The sequence below is a fragment of the Ochlerotatus camptorhynchus genome, unplaced genomic scaffold (assembly GCF_037179485.1).
Source record: "Ochlerotatus camptorhynchus isolate MF236.1 unplaced genomic scaffold, CSIRO-AGI_Acam_v1.1 ptg000102l, whole genome shotgun sequence".
Lineage (NCBI taxonomy): Eukaryota > Metazoa > Arthropoda > Insecta > Diptera > Culicidae > Ochlerotatus > Ochlerotatus camptorhynchus.
The window spans coordinates 2,620,202-2,635,803 of NW_027040592.1; the positions used below are offsets into that span (position 1 = coordinate 2,620,202).

The 15,602-nt window shown below is 46.2% G+C and overlaps 1 protein-coding gene across 1 annotated transcript; it reads right to left on the reverse strand.

Moving 5' to 3' along the window:
• Positions 1–1,050: 1,050 nt before the first annotated feature.
• Positions 1,051–14,925, reverse strand: spo (spook). The gene is made up of 2 exons (XM_065219250.1): positions 14,277–14,925; positions 1,051–2,310 (listed from the first exon to the last, which is right to left on the reverse strand). Exons 1-2 carry the CDS (start codon positions 14,710–14,712, stop codon positions 1,061–1,063), a joined length of 1,686 nt encoding a protein of 561 aa, XP_065075322.1. The 5' UTR covers positions 14,713–14,925; the 3' UTR covers positions 1,051–1,060.
• Positions 14,926–15,602: the final 677 nt, after the last annotated feature.

Below are 15,602 nucleotides of genomic sequence, written 5' to 3' on the forward strand. Positions count from 1 at the left end.
TCCATTAATATTTTATTATTTTACAATAGTACCTATTTAAATCCGACTGTGTTGTCTAGAAATTTCCTACTAAAGTAATAATATTAGATTTCGAATCTAATTCGATTACCACCGATGCTCTAAGTATGCAAATATTTCTAATATACAATACATGAAATACTTCCATTTGCCTATTTCACTATACTCTTACTTCGAAACAATGCTTACGCAAAAGAAATGCTGTCAAACATTCCGCAAAGAGCCATATTTTCATACGCGTTTAATTTTTTTCCATCGATATAATTTATAGAATTGAATAACCTCATCGTCGCACTCTCAAAAAAAAATGATCAAAAATAGAGTAAATTCAGTCTTAGTTCTTATGCAAAACAAAAAAAAAATATCGACGCTTCAACAGGATTTGTTTTTTGTTATCTAAATATAAATGCAGACATTAAGCGAAAACTACCTACAGTCAAACCTGCTCCAATTGGAACCGGAAGGGAGATCCGAGTCCGTGCACCAAAATGTCACCATTTCGGCATCCCCCTTCCGAGCAAACAACTCCTACAGAACGTAGTTTTAAGTACTTTTACTCTCCTTTATTATAAAAAAAAAGTCTTGATCTCATCTCGTCTACGGTTCTAAACGCGAAAAAAAATCATTATAATATTTTGTTGTATGTATGTTTTATAAAAACGAAACTTTTCATCCATTATCCATCACGTTTTGCGGTACGCGTCTCGTCCGTGGGTGTGTGTGTGTGTGTGTGAGCGCGTTCTCTACAAACTAGATAACATTTGTTGTTTTTTTCCTATGTTCTACTACGGTGTTTTTAAGAGAGGGGGGGGAGGGTGAATAAGATGTGTTGACGGCGTTTCCCTAGCAACTAATAAGGATGTCCCCGGCCTACTGCTATATACTACTACATACTGGGTTCCGTCCGGTAGAGGGATAATGATTTCCGATCGCCGCCGGGGGTTGGGTTGTTTGGGGTGTGAAAAATAATTTAATTTAAGGAAATGAGGGTGTCAAAGGGGGCTATTTACATTGGGGGCGGGGGGTTGTTGAAGGGGGTGATTTAGTGGGTTCGTTGCGTGAACGCCAGGGGATAGGTGTCCGGTGGGACCGCTACGCAGGCGGGTTTCATCTTGATGCCGTCGGGCAAGTTGGAGTGGACGTTGTACTTCTGCAGAATGTTGGCCAGCATGATGAAGCTGAAGCCCCGGACCAGGTTCTGACCGATGCAGGTTCGCTTGCCGATGCTGAACGGCAGGAAATGTGGGATGTTCTTCTTCACGCGCAGGATCTGCTTCTGGTCTTCGTTGGTGGCGTTGATGTTGTTGTGTTTGATTATGCTGCTGAGGTCTTCACTGGCGGTTGGGGATCCGACGAGGTCCGATCGAATCTGTGCTAGGGTGGCGCTTTCGATGAATCGATTCGGGTCGAAACGTTCCGGCGACTGCCAGTACTTGTCACTGGTGTTGAGGTCGTAGTTGTTGATGAAGACTACAGTGCCGGTGGGAACTCCGTAGCCACTGATGCAGGTGTTTTCCGTGGCTACGTGGGGAACGATGGGCGACGATGAGTATCGCAGCACCTCGAAGATGGTGGCCACGGTGTAGGGCATGCTTTCGGTGTCGTAGAGGGTGACGTTCCGTAGGCCTTTGTCGGTGACGTGATCAATTTCCTGCTGGATTTGGATGCCAATTTCCGGATTCTTGGCAATGTAGCCGAGGGCAAGCATGACCAGGTTTCCGATGGCCGAGTGACCGCCGATGAAGTCTTCCAGCATGTACATAATGGTGTCCCGGGTGACGGAGGGATCTTCGCGGAGGCTCTTCAGCAAGGCATCGGTGAAGTCCCGTTCGGGTTCGTCTTCGCTGAGGCTCTGCTCGCGCTCGTTTACGATCCGTTCCAGGATGAAACCACGGATGTAGTTGGACCAGCTGCTCAGTTTGTTCATGTGACGGAAGTAGAACGGAGCCAACCAGGGCATGAAGTCGATGGCGTAGCCTTGGTTGATCTCGTAGAAGATCTCGTCGAAGCTGTGGACCATCTTCTGGAAACCAGCGTCCCCGTACTCGAACCGAACCGAACACATGTACTTGCTGAACATGTTGGCACAGGCCTGCATGATGAGCGGTTTCACTTTGAAGTCCTGGCCCGGAGTGACCACCTCGGTCAGTTGGTCCATGAAGCAGTGCATCTCGGCAACGCCGACGTCGCTCATCTTCTGATAGTAGCTGGAGGCGTCGCTTGGCGAGCAGTGCTTGCGAGCAAGGTTGCGTCGCTTCTGCTGCAGGGAAGACCAATCGCACAAAGCAAGCGCTGGAAAGGAAAAGAACAAAGAAGAGCAAATTAGCATCAAGACGGACTGGACAGACGAGAGAGCAGGGATATAAGGAAGCAATCTCCCGCGGCGCGTACATTTTTAGTGGGTCAATATCAAGAAGCCATTTTTTCCATCACCCGCGCTTGTTAGCATCAAATTGATTTATAATCACATCTCGCGCATTGCGGCGACCCCGCCGACATCGATGGCCGCAAGAGCGGAATAATAACAACAGCAATATTCCGCACACAGGACGGCGTCTCAAGGGCAATTTTATTTTAAACTTTTTTTTTTCCCTCCGTTTCCAGCCTACTGCGTCCCACAGCCTACTGCGATGCGTGAGTATGTATGTTTCTCGCAAAGATATGCTGGCCGTCCATTAGCTGGTTGCTCTCCAGCATTGGGTAAATTTTTATCGCACTCAGACATCGTCCGTCCGTACGCCGATCGATCGACGATGGGCGTCCTTCTCCTCGACATCGCGAAAATGGAACCACCCGCAAAGAACTAGGTCTGCCATCGCAGAGAGACACGTTCCGATTGTAAATATAGGTCTCCCCGGTCCACACCACCGCGTTTGGGAAGGTGGAAGTATGAAGCTTTATCGTAAAAATGCGAGCGAGACGTACGGGGAGGTTCAATATTTAAATGAGCTTGGCGCGCCGTATGAGCGCCGCCGTCCGGTGTGGTGAAAAAAAAAACACAACAAAACCAAAATAAAGAAGAAACGAAATTTTTCGTACATTTGGCGGTCAAGTTCACCGCGGATCCTTGGGTGCGCTCGACGACTGCCAGTCTCTCGCCCGTCCGCTGATCGTTCGTGCAAACTGCCGCAGAGAGAGCAAGAAACCTAGCCGCATCAAGTGGGCATAGGTTTGCGTCGCCGTCGTCATGCCAATACGTCATCCAGATAGAGTCGTCGCCTGCTAGGCTACGACGACGGGTTGCGGAAGTTTACAACGGCTTAACCGCAGCTCTTTTGGCGCACAGCACAAGACCTCGCTGAAGGTTGACAGTTTTATGTAATATGTATGCGCGGTGAGCGAGCGAGCGCGGGGGAGAGCAGTCAAGAGTGCGATAACCGGTTGGGTTTTTGTTTATTTATTCCGTGGGATTTTTTTCCGGGCCATCATCATCATCGATGAATCACATCGACAATCGGTCGCATATGTAGATTTTTTTACTCCCGCAACTGCGGCTATTTGTTTTATTGCGGCTCTTCGGGGTCGCAAGGATGCACGCGGAAGGAATGCATTATTACAGGGAGGAAAAAAACGGCTTGGATCGAGCGGAAGATATTATTGAATAATACCGGATCCAAATGTCACCTTCGGACGGTTCTACAATTAATTGTTTATGATAGGCATCGCACCGACTGGCTTGATAGGAAGCTTGCAAAATGCCTCTAGCTTCACTCCGGAACAAAAATATAACCCATTCTACATTCGATTCTCAAGTATAACGATGATCAACGATAATCAGCTCTTCCTACTATTATTAAGGAAGGCTCGCATCCCAAGCAGAAGCACACCCATTTCCTTCCCTCACCCACTTCGGAAAATAAAAACACATTATTCGATGCTAATGTAAACAAAATTAACGGCTTATTTCCTCGCCTGAGGAAATGTAGGTTATCTTTTTCCATTTAACTTTATGATATTTTAGCTACGCTGCTCCGCGCACGCTTTAATCCATTCATTCATTCATTCACTGACTCCCTCACTCACACCACCAGCACCGGTTGGTTGAATCCTTTGCTCTCCGGTGGACCCCTCGGCGATCTTTCTCCCTCCTCGCTCATTACTGCTCGTCCAACAACAACAACAACAACAACCCAAATCCAGCAGGCAGGGTACGACGTCGATAACGCCACCGACGAAACAGGTGAGGTATGAATTATTCATCAACTCGCTGCCTGCTACGATCCAATTTCATAGCTTCGATCCTCATCCATCACAGCGAGGCGGCGAGAACCAACCACAGGACGCAAACAAAAAAAAATCCCCCGAAACAGACTTGCCGTCTAGCTGCTTTTTTCTCCCCCAAATTCCGAACCAGCTGTGCAGAACGAAACGGTACAACTTTCTCGCCCCCGCACCCACCGCCCCTCGCCGGAACGGGAACAAATCAATCAGAACAGCGTGCAGCATAATGACGACCAAGAACATCGTCAACAGGTGTCTCTAGGAACACCTCGTCGGCGCCTACTGTTGCTTCGCGTTCAAACTACGGTTCCTACCGGCCACCAACCACCACCAACACCACCACCGCCTACTTTGGTGTGTAATTAAAATCGGAATATACAACAATAAGTGCAGCAAGTGCAATTTTCTCTCTCCTCACCACCAACACACCGACCGACCAACCACTCTCGAACAGTAACTCTCAACAGTAAAAGCGATGATGGGATTGGGATGGGATGTGAAGATGGACGACGCAGCAGCAAGCAACACCGACCGGCTGTCTGTTTCTACTCGGCTATCATGGCTACTCGTTACACCCGAGCTGGCCCTGCTACTACGATCGTTTACAGCAGCGTTTTTAGCGCCAGATAATTATGTATGTATGTTCCGCGTGTGCAAGGAAAAGGAAGAAAGAACAAGAAGCGCTGAGGTGTTTTGTTTTGGGAAGACGAATGGAGATTGCCCGAAGACTCCTGGGGGAATGACGGGGTGTTCTTTGTTTGAAAATAACTGAGGATATTTTGATTTTCGAGTGTCACGATCGAATCAACCGATGGAATCTGGAATCCAGACACATACTGCACAAATTTTCTGGGAAAGTTAATCTAAGAGGCGAATTTATTTGAAGTTTCTGTACGAAAATATTACACTCACTCACGTGACTTTTGGTTCCATAATCGGTTGCTGATCTGGTCAAAGCCAGGCCCAGGAGACAATTTCTAGTTCCTCCGCGAGTCCACTAAGACAGAAGAAGTCCTGCGAGAGCTGCATCTCATTCTATCTAGTTCTACGTGGTTCTATAGTCGATTCCGGATGCTGCCATCGAAAGTTCCAGTGGCTTCAGCGGAGTTTTCTGACACCCTAGCTAAAGGCGGTTCCAGTAGATTTCGGTGAAGATTTCTGATCCTGTCAATCGAAATTCCAGTGGATTTCGACGGAGTTTGCTGACGGTCTCGTCGGAGGAGGTTTCACACAATTTTGGAGGAGATGTTCCAGTGGATTTCGATGGATTGTTCTAATGTTTTCGACGGAAGAGGCTCCACTCGATTTCGGTGAAGATTTTAGACGAAGCCAACGAAAGTTCCTTTGGATTTTTACGGCGGTTTTCTCAAGCTCTCGCTTGCGGGGACTCCGCACGATTTCGGTGGAGATTTTAGATGCTGTCATCGGAGATTTCAGATGCTGTCAACTAATATTAAAGTGGATTTCGACAGAGGAGGCTCCACACCATTTCGGCGAAGGTTTTTAGATGAAGCCAATGAAAGTTCCTGCGGATTTTGACGGCGTTTTCTCAAGCTATCGGCGCAGGATTTCTGTGGAGATTTTAGATGCTGCCATCGAAAGATTCAGTAGATTTTGGTGGAGAAGGTTCCTCATGATTTTGGTGGAGATTTCAGATGCTGTCAGCTAATATTCCAGTGAATTTCGACAGAGGAGGCTCCACTTGATTTCGGTGAAGATTTTAGATGATGTCATCGGAAGTTCCTGCGAATTTTGACGGCGTTTTCGCAAGCTCTTGCCTGCGGAAATTCCACACGATTTCGGTGGGGATTTCAGATGCTGCCATCGAAAGTTCCAGAAGATTCCGGCGGAGAAGATTCCACATGATTTCGGTGAAGATTTGAGATAAAGCCAATGAAAGTTCCTCTGAATTTTGACGGAGTTTCCTCAAACTCTCAGTGGAGGGAGTTCCGTACGATTTCGGTGAAAATTTTAGATGCTGCCATCGGAAGTTCCAGTAAATTTCGGCGGAGAAGGTTCCACACGATTTTGGTGGAGATTTCAGATGCTGTCAACGAATGTTCCAGTAGATTTCTACGGCGTTTTCTCAAGCTCTCGGTGGAGAGAATTCCGCACGATTTCTGTGGAGATTTCAGATGAAGCCATCGGAAGTTCTAGTAGATTTCGGCGGATAAGGTTCCTCATGATTTTGGTTGAGATTTCAGATGCTGTCAATGAATTTTCCGGTGGATTTCGACGGCGTTTTCTTAAACTCTCAGTAGAGGTAGTTCCGTACGATTTCTGTGGAGATTTGAGATGCTGCCATCGGGAGTTCCAGTAGTTTTAAGCGGAGAAGGTTCCTCATGATTTTGGAGGAGGTTTCAGATGCTGTCAATGAAAGTTCCTGTGGATTTCGACGGCGTTTTCTCAAACTCTCAGTGGAGGTAGTTCCGTAAGATTTCTGTGGAGATTTGAGATGCTGCCATCGGAAGTTCCAGTAGATTTTGGCGGAGAAGATTCCACATGATTTCGGTGAAGATTTTAGATGAAGCCAACGAAAGTCCTCTGGATTTTGACGGCGTTTTCGCAAGCTCTTAGATGGTGCCATCGGAAGTTCCAATAGATTTCGGCGGAGAAGATTCCACACGATTTCGGTGAAGATTTTAGATGCTGCCATCGGAAGTTCCAGTGGATTTTAACGGCGTCTTCTCAAACTCTCATTGGAGGGAGTTCCTTACGATTTCGGTGGAGATTTCAGATGCTGCCTTCGGAAGTTCCAGTAGATTTCGGCGAGAAGGTTTCACACGATTTTTGTGGAGATTTAAGATGCTGTCAGCTAATATTCCAGTGGATTTCGACAAAGGAGGCTCCACACGATTTCGGTGAAGATTTTAGATGAAGCCAACGAAAGTTCCTTTGGATTTTGACGGCGTTTTCGCAAGCTCTTGCCTGCGGAAATTCCGCACGATTTCGGTGGGGATTTCAGATGCTGCCATCGGATGTTCCAGAAGATTCCGGCGGAGAAGATTCCACATGATTTTGGTGAAGATGTGAGATAAAGCCAATGAAAGTTCCTCTGAATTTTGACGGAGTTTCCTCAAACTCTCCGTGGAGAGGATTCCGCACGATTTCGGTGGAGATTTCAGATGATGCCAACGAAAGTTCCAGTAGATTTCGGCGGAGAAGGTTCCTCATGATTTTGGAGGAGGTTTCAGATGCTGTCAACGAAAGTTCCTGTGGATTTCGACGGCGTTTTCTCAAACTCTCAGTGGAGGTAGTTCCGTACGATTTCTGTGGAGATTTGAGATGCTGCCATCGGAAGTTCCAGTAGATTCCGGCGGAGAAGATTCCACATGATTTCGGTGAAGATTTCAGATGAAGCCAACGAAAGTTCCTCTGGATTTTGACGGAGTTTCCTCAAACTCTCAGTGGAGGGAGTTCCGTACGATTTCGGTGGAAATTTTAGATGCTGCCATCGGAAGTTCCAGTAGATTTCGGCGGAGAAGGTTCCACACGATTTTGGTGGAGATTTCAGATGCTGTCAATGAATTTTCCAGTAGATTTCGACGGCGTTTTCTGAAACTATCAGTGGAGGTAGTTCCGCACGATTTCGGTGGGGATTTAAGATGCTGCCATCGGAAGTTCTAGTAGATTTCAGCGGAGAAGGTTCCTCATGATTTTGGAGGAGGTTTCAGATGCTGTCAACGAAAGTTCCTGTGGATTTCGACGGCGTTTTCTCAAACTCTCCGTGGAGGTAGTTCCGTAAGATTTCTGTGGAGAGTTGAGATGCTGCCATCGGAAGTTCCAGTAGATTTTGGCGGAGAAGATTCCACACGATTTCGGTGAAGATTTTAGATGAAGCCAACGAAAGTTCCTTTGGATTTTGACGGTGTTTTCGCAAGCTCTCGGCTGCGAGGATTCCGCACGATTTCGGTTCAGATTTCAGATGCTGCCATCGGAAGTTCCAGTAGATTTCAGCGGAGAAGATTCCACATGATTTCGGTGAAGATTTCAGATGAAGCCAACGAAAGTTCCTCTGGATTTTGACGGAGTTTCCTCAAACTCTCAGTGGAGGGAGTTCCGTACGATTTCGGTGGAAATTTTAGATGCTGCCATCGGAAGTTCCAGTAGATTTCGGCGGAGAAGGTTCCACACGATTTTGGTGGAGATTTCAGATGCTGTCAATGAATTTTCCAGTAGATTTCGACGGCGTTTTCTGAAACTATCAGTGGAGGTAGTTCCGCACGATTTCGGTGGGGATTTAAGATGCTGCCATCGGAAGTTCTAGTAGATTTCAGCGGAGAAGGTTCCTCATGATTTTGGAGGAGGTTTCAGATGCTGTCAACGAAAGTTCCTGTGGATTTCGACGGCGTTTTCTCAAACTCTCAGTGGAGGTAGTTCCGTACGATTTCTGTGGAGATTTGAGATGCTGCCATCGGAAGTTCCAGTAGATTCCGGCGGAGAAGATTCCACATGATTTCGGTGAAGATTTCAGATGAAGCCAACGAAAGTTCCTCTGGATTTTGACGGAGTTTCCTCAAACTCTCAGTGGAGGGAGTTCCGTACGATTTCGGTGGAAATTTTAGATGCTGCCATCGGAAGTTCCAGTAGATTTCGGCGGAGAAGGTTCCACACGATTTTGGTGGAGATTTCAGATGCTGTCAATGAATTTTCCAGTAGATTTCGACGGCGTTTTCTGAAACTATCAGTGGAGGTAGTTCCGCACGATTTCGGTGGGGATTTAAGATGCTGCCATCGGAAGTTCCAGTAGATTTCGGCGGAGAAGGTTCCACACGATTTTGGTGGAGATTTCAGATGCTGTCAATGAATTTTCCAGTAGATTTCGACGGCGTTTTCTGAAACTATCAGTGGAGGTAGTTCCGCACGATTTCGGTGGGGATTTAAGATGCTGCCATCGGAAGTTCTAGTAGATTTCAGCGGAGAAGGTTCCTCATGATTTTGGAGGAGGTTTCAGATGCTGTCAACGAAAGTTCCTGTGGATTTCGACGGCGTTTTCTCAAATTCTCAGTAGAGATAGTTCCGTAAGATTTCTGTGGAGATTTTAAATGCTGCCATCGGAAGTTCCAGTAGATTTCAGCGGAGAAGATTCCACATGATTTTGGTGGATATTTCAGATGCTGTCAACGAATTTTCCAGTGGATTTCGACAGAGGAAGCTCCACACGATTTCGGTGAAGATTTAAGATAAAGCCAACGAAAGTTCCTCTGGATTTTGACGGCGTTTTCTCAAGCTCTCGGCGGAGGGGATTCCGCACGATGTCGGTGGAGATTTAAGATGCAGACATCGGAAGTTCCAGTAGATTTCGGCGGAGAGAAGTTCCACATGATTTCGGTTCAGATTTCAGATGCTGCCATCGGAAGTTCCAGTATATTTCGGCGGAGAAGGTTCCACACGGTTTTGGTGGAGATTTCAGATGCTGTGAACAAATGTTCTGGTGGATTTCGACAGAGGATGCTCCACACGATTTCGGCGAAGATTTTAGATGAAACCAACTAAAGTTCCTGTGGATTTTGATGGACTCTTCAGAAATTCATCCAAACATCTGTTAGTTGTTTCCTGAGTCTTTCTGCGATTTTCCAAACTGTAACAAAGCTCCTTGTGATTCTAAAGCCTGCAGATCTTTTTTGAAATTCAGGAAATTCAACTTAAATGTGCAATACTACCCTGACGTGCTCCAAACATGTATGAAGCTCTCAACAGAGCTGGTAACGAGATTTTTTTTCAAAAAAATGTCACTATGAAAACGTACGGGGGAAAAATGTCGTGACACTTTCTCCGCACAAGTTCTATGACATTTGCCGTCAGAACTTGTCTGGAGTTTGTTGAACTTATATAAATTCTAGAATTATCAGGAAGATAATGAAAAGAAGGAGCAGCTAAGTGAGGTTATCTTTCACCGGCTCTCACTCTCAATCTGGTTGCACTCTACGCTCAATATCGCAAAATTTATCATTTCAAGACCAACAATTGAAATGGCCTCAACTCCATTTTGTAAACAAACCTTGTAAGGCCATTTCCTCGCGAAGGTTTGTTTACAAAATGGAGTTGAGGCGATTTCAATTGTTGGTCTTGATTTGTCTGCCCGGTCAGACTTCGCCCTTCAAGACCAGTTTCCTCATTTACTTGCCCCGATTGAATTTTCTTCTAGGTGAGGTTTGCCATTAGCCTTCCCCAATCGAACCTTGTCCGTCGCTTAAGCGTCTCCCTCTTTTGAGCCGATATTTCTCATTTGCTTGCCCCTACCGGATCATGTCGATCATTTAGACGTCTCCCTCCTTCATGGTTAGATTTCTCATATGCTTTCCCCTATCGGACGTTGACCGTCACTTGGAAGTCTTCTTCCATCAAAACGAGATTCCCCAATTTCCTGTCCCGATCGGACCATGTCCGAAAATCCGATTTCTCATTTGCCTGCCCACATCGAACGATTTCCGGCACGGCACTGAAGTGCCTGCCTCCAATCGAACCTTGTCTGTCGCTTAGGCGTCTTCCTCATTCATGACTAGATTTCTCCTTTATTTCCCGTCACTTTGGCGTCTTCTTCCATTTCTCAAGGTTCTTCAAGGTTAGATTTATCTATTTCAATTGAACCATGTCCGTCGCTGAAAGGTCTCCTGCCATCGAGGCGAACTTCCTCAATTGAATGCCCGATAGGACCTTGTCCGTCGCTTAAGCTTTGAGGCGGCGAATTGACGGAACCTTTTCTCTCGATCACCTTTCCAGGAAGCCAGGATGTTTCGTTGTGATGATGAGTCTCTGTCGGTTGAGTCGGTTGAATTGCTTGTTCTGCTTTCCATTTACAACTGGGGTCGTTGATTCACATGGCTTGACCAAATCCAGGGTGGTAGTGATAGGCCTGCCAAGGAACAGCCTCGCTGGTGATTTGCCATCAGGTGCACTTTGGTTGAGCGTCGACCGGTATACGGGACAGAAATGTTTGAAGATGTTCTTCTAACTTCTTTAGTCCTCGTTTCAGTGTGTCCACACGAACTGTCCGTCCATTGGACTGAGGATGGTATGCAGCAGACAGGATGTCTGGCCATTTTGAAAACGCGTCGATGATCAGGGAGTAGTAGAAACCTTCAATCGGACCAGCATAATCTATGTGGTCTCTATCCCATGGCAATTAGGTTAGGCCAATAGACGAAACTTTGTGCTGGAGAATGCGTCTTCGAAAGCGCTCGGGAACTGCGACTGTATCGCCGATCATGATGCAATTCTGCACAACTCGGCGATTGTTGAACAAATGAATCATCGATCGCCTTGGAATGATTGGACCATCCTCCATTAATGTGGAACACCACCGATTGGAGAGCAGGATTTCCGCAGCAATCATTCCACACGTCACGGGGAGACTTGAAGTACGACCGCTGAGAACGGCTTTGATATCAGCTTTCCATTAGTACAGAAGCAATCACATATTCCTCATCGGTTCTTATGTGGAATTTTATCAGTTGTGAAAGGAGGTCAGCGTATCCCATCCTCGTCACTAGATGTTACAGAATCCAATAAAAGACTGGTTGTTGGTTAACTAGGTCTTCGGTAGAAGGTATAACATAGTTGTGTCAAACAGCTTGATTATTCATAGGCTTCTAATATGTTCGTTTCATGTGGTTATTATGGAACAGTGAGATTTCTCATTTGCCTGTCTTAGAGGTTTCCCACCTTAGAGACGAAGCTCATCAACTGACTACCAGGTTGGACCTTGTTTGTCGGCTAGTTGCCTCTCTCTTTTACAAGTCCTAAAATTATCACCATCACGATCGGAACATTTTTCCAAATACCTTTAATTTTTCATCCGACGGCTTCTTCCAGAATTTCTTTTTACGGCTACCCTCGGGAGATTCGTATTTTTTCAACATCCCCGGACGTTTCTTCCGACTTCTAAGAAAAAAAATACCAAAATGACCCTAATAATTGCCTTAAGGGTCATCAAAACGCAGAGATTACATTTACCCAAAGTAGGTTTTGTGAACGTCAAAATATTGACCACCAAAATGACCAAAAATTGGTCGAAAAATTCCCAAATCAGATGGGCTCAAATCGCTCCCAAAAATTAAAACTATAAGCAGATCACCCAAGTAACGATTTTTGTTTTAGGATCTGTAGACCATGATTCACACTTGTAGAGTGCTATAAAACCTCTATAAAGCTTGCAATGGTACTTGGGAAATAGCGATGAAAACACCAGAATGGCTTTAAAAATCGATCGTCAGAATTAAATAATCGCCCAGTAATTTAATTAAAATCGACAGAAAAGTCTTAACCAAATAACAGACTGCTCTACCTTCTCAGAAATCTCACTAATTCGAAGGAAATGGGCAACTTCGGCTACTTTTCACAAACAGATTTCCAAAATTGTCCTGCGTAACTCGACATCAACCTCTATCCAATCGTCCGTTCCAATAGCGAGTTGGGCAGAGATGAATTAAGTTTAAACATCCTCGAAAATTCCCAAAGGCTAAAATCAATTTAAAACATTTTCAACCGGTCTCGAAAACGCTCAAGCAGGCTAAAAATTATATTTAATGGGTCTTAATTGCTTTAAATTTAAAATCATTCTTGTGAAAATAGAAGCACAAAAATTCGATCAAAAATTAATCCTCACCAATTGAAGAAAAAAAATCAATCCTCATAATATAACACTTCCAATTCTTACAAAGATTCAATCCAATCTTTGAAAACATGCCATCATGAAAACATTTCAAATTTGAACTTTAGATTCAAGCAGGCAATTGGATTTCGTTTCAAAATGATTCCACCTTTAGTACTCTGATTACAATCCTTCTTTGTACTTTCTGTCGCTTATCGCGAGTGCAACGAAACACCTGCTGTGAGTCACACGTTCTTTCGTTTAATCGTATGTAAATATAATAATATGTAACGTTCAATCCTCCCTTAGTGGAAGCCAAACTAACTCCCAATTGGTTGCTAAGCAAGACGAGCAGTAGGCCACTAACTGTGCCACTTGATAAAAATACAAACAAAAGCGAGGCTTTCCTCCGGAATGCTGTGACATTTTATCGCCTCAAGCAGTAGGATTATCCACTCTGTAAAATAATGCCTACTTCAAATGAAAAATTTGCTGAAGTACCGCTTCCTTGGATTCTCCCCACCGAAAAACACCTCAAGCAATCTCCAGTGCAGCCGACCGCCAGCCGCCTACTACGTTATTAAAAATATCTTCAAATGCGAAACAAACTAGGTTTATGGCCACAATAAAACCAAACGCCCCCACCGCCCCTAGAAAGAAATTCCGCGAACCCAAGCCACACTCCGGCGAAAACGAGGTCACTTCCTCATCCATCCACACAAGTGCCCAGCTACCACTCGGTGGCATCAATTAATAGAAGAAAAAACCCACACTCCACCAGCCATGGCACAATCTGCACAGGCGCCCTTCCTGGCGGCACCCAAACACAGCCCTCTCGCTCGTTCGTCATCTGCCAGCGTCGTCGTTGGGACCCCCCGAGCAAGATGTTTCCCTGCGCGTAAAAGAGTTTCACTTTCTCTCGTGCCCCAGAAACTCAATTCGTCGTGACGCCCATCACCGCCACCACCGGTGCGCTTTTTTCGCCGCTCCCTCGCCTTTTGTTTTACCACCACCGTCGCCCGCGGGATTTTTGCGCCCCCAAGGCGGCAGCGAAAAAAAAAACAGCCAACTGCGACGATGATTGATTTATGTTGCGGCGCTGTCATTCAAACACAAACACACAACTGAGTGAAACCGCAGCGCATTCGCCAGCGCCCGAGGAGAAAGATTTGCATTAGCTCATTTCAACCCCCCGCCCCACAATGAAAGTGAACTACTTTTCGACTGGGACCCTGCCGCTGCATCGCGCGCATGGCAAGCTTTTCTTCCCCGCATCAAACTGTCAACGGAAAGCGAAAGTGCTTGCTGCGATTTGAGCCCGCTTGCTGAGAAAATGTTGCAAAAACGAGCACACCGAATCGATCGCTAGGAACTTGCAACCAACCAACGCGCAGCACAAAGGTAACTGAGGAGAAGGAAAAATGAACTCGGAACCGGTACTTACAATTATTGCGATCTCCACCAAACAGCTGATGGTAGCGCAGAAAATCCGGTCGGCCACCGAAGTAGCGCCCGTTCTGGTTCAGCACCTCCCGGATCAGCTCCAGGCTGCTCACCACCAGACACTGACCCTGGCCAATTCGGATGCTGTACACATCGCCGTACTTCTTGGCCAGGGCCGAGAATCCCATGAACGGTGCCGGATACTGTCCGATTATGGCCGCACTACCCAACACTGGCCAAGGATAGGGTCCCGGTGCCTGAGGATATTCCACCGGCAGATCAACCTGCTGCTCGTCCAATTGTTGGTACTTTTTCGTGTAACGCGATGACTTCACTGTATGCACCCGCACCTTCCGATGCCACTCGTACAGAACTTTCAGATAACACACCACCGAAAGCAGGCTCATCAGAACCACCAAAATCAGTGTGTAGACCATCACGATCTCTTTCTTTTCGTTTGTTTTTTTTTTTTTATTAAGTCACTAATCACACTTTTCCAACTCTTTTCTCAAATCACAATTTTCAGCTCACTTGGATTTTCTGCGTTCCAATATCCGTTCTTAACTAGTCAACAACCGTAAAATAGAACTTTCAACATGTACAACAATCATTACACAACAAGAAAAAAAAAATTTGATTAACCTACCCCAAAAAAAAATTGGGATTCAATCCTGGGGGAACCCGCGCGCAAATGCAACAACAAAAAAGCACTAAAACAGAACAGGAAGCAACAAGTTAAATCTGGTATCTTAAGTGCGTGTAACAGCTAGACTGATCGATTCCGATCGCCCGCGATCGTTTAAATAGTTTGCCTCGCGCTCGTGCACTCGTAAACCGCCGATTCGCGCCTTCCAAGTCCAACTCTCGATCGAGCCGTGTGCCACCCAGCAGTGACCCGCTGCCGCAGTGCTCGCTCACAGAATCGTCCGGCTCAAGCTTTTGGCCCTGGTCGGGAGAGCCGGGAGAGCGGTGAGAGAGCCAGCGCGAGCGAAAATCATCAGGCCCGATCGAAGCGGGCCGGAAGAAAGCGGCCGCTTTTCCGAAGAAAGCATATTTCTTCTCGGCCAGGAAAAGCCTATAGAAAGAACTCCCGCTCGGCTCGCATTGCGCACAGGCGGACGGAGAGAAAGCATGATGAGAGGTGACTGATGATGGTGATGGGACTTGGGAGAGTGATTGCTGATTGGAGGATTTTTTGCTAACGGATGCGATCGATGCGCTGAGAGAGCCAAAGAGAAGTGAGAGAATTCATGCGACGGTGAGAATCGGATCGTGCATGCGGAAGATGAGAGAAGGATGATCGTTTTGCTCTTGCTGCTTGGATCCC

Coding starts and splice junctions, on each gene's coding strand:
- spo (XM_065219250.1), bottom strand. CDS start 14,712: ATGGTCTACACACTGATTTTGGTGGTTCTGATGAGCCTGCTTTCGGTG. Junction 2,311..14,276: donor TGGTGGAGATCGCAATAATT/GTAAGTACCGGT, acceptor TTTCCTTTCCAG/CGCTTGCTTTGTGCGATTGG.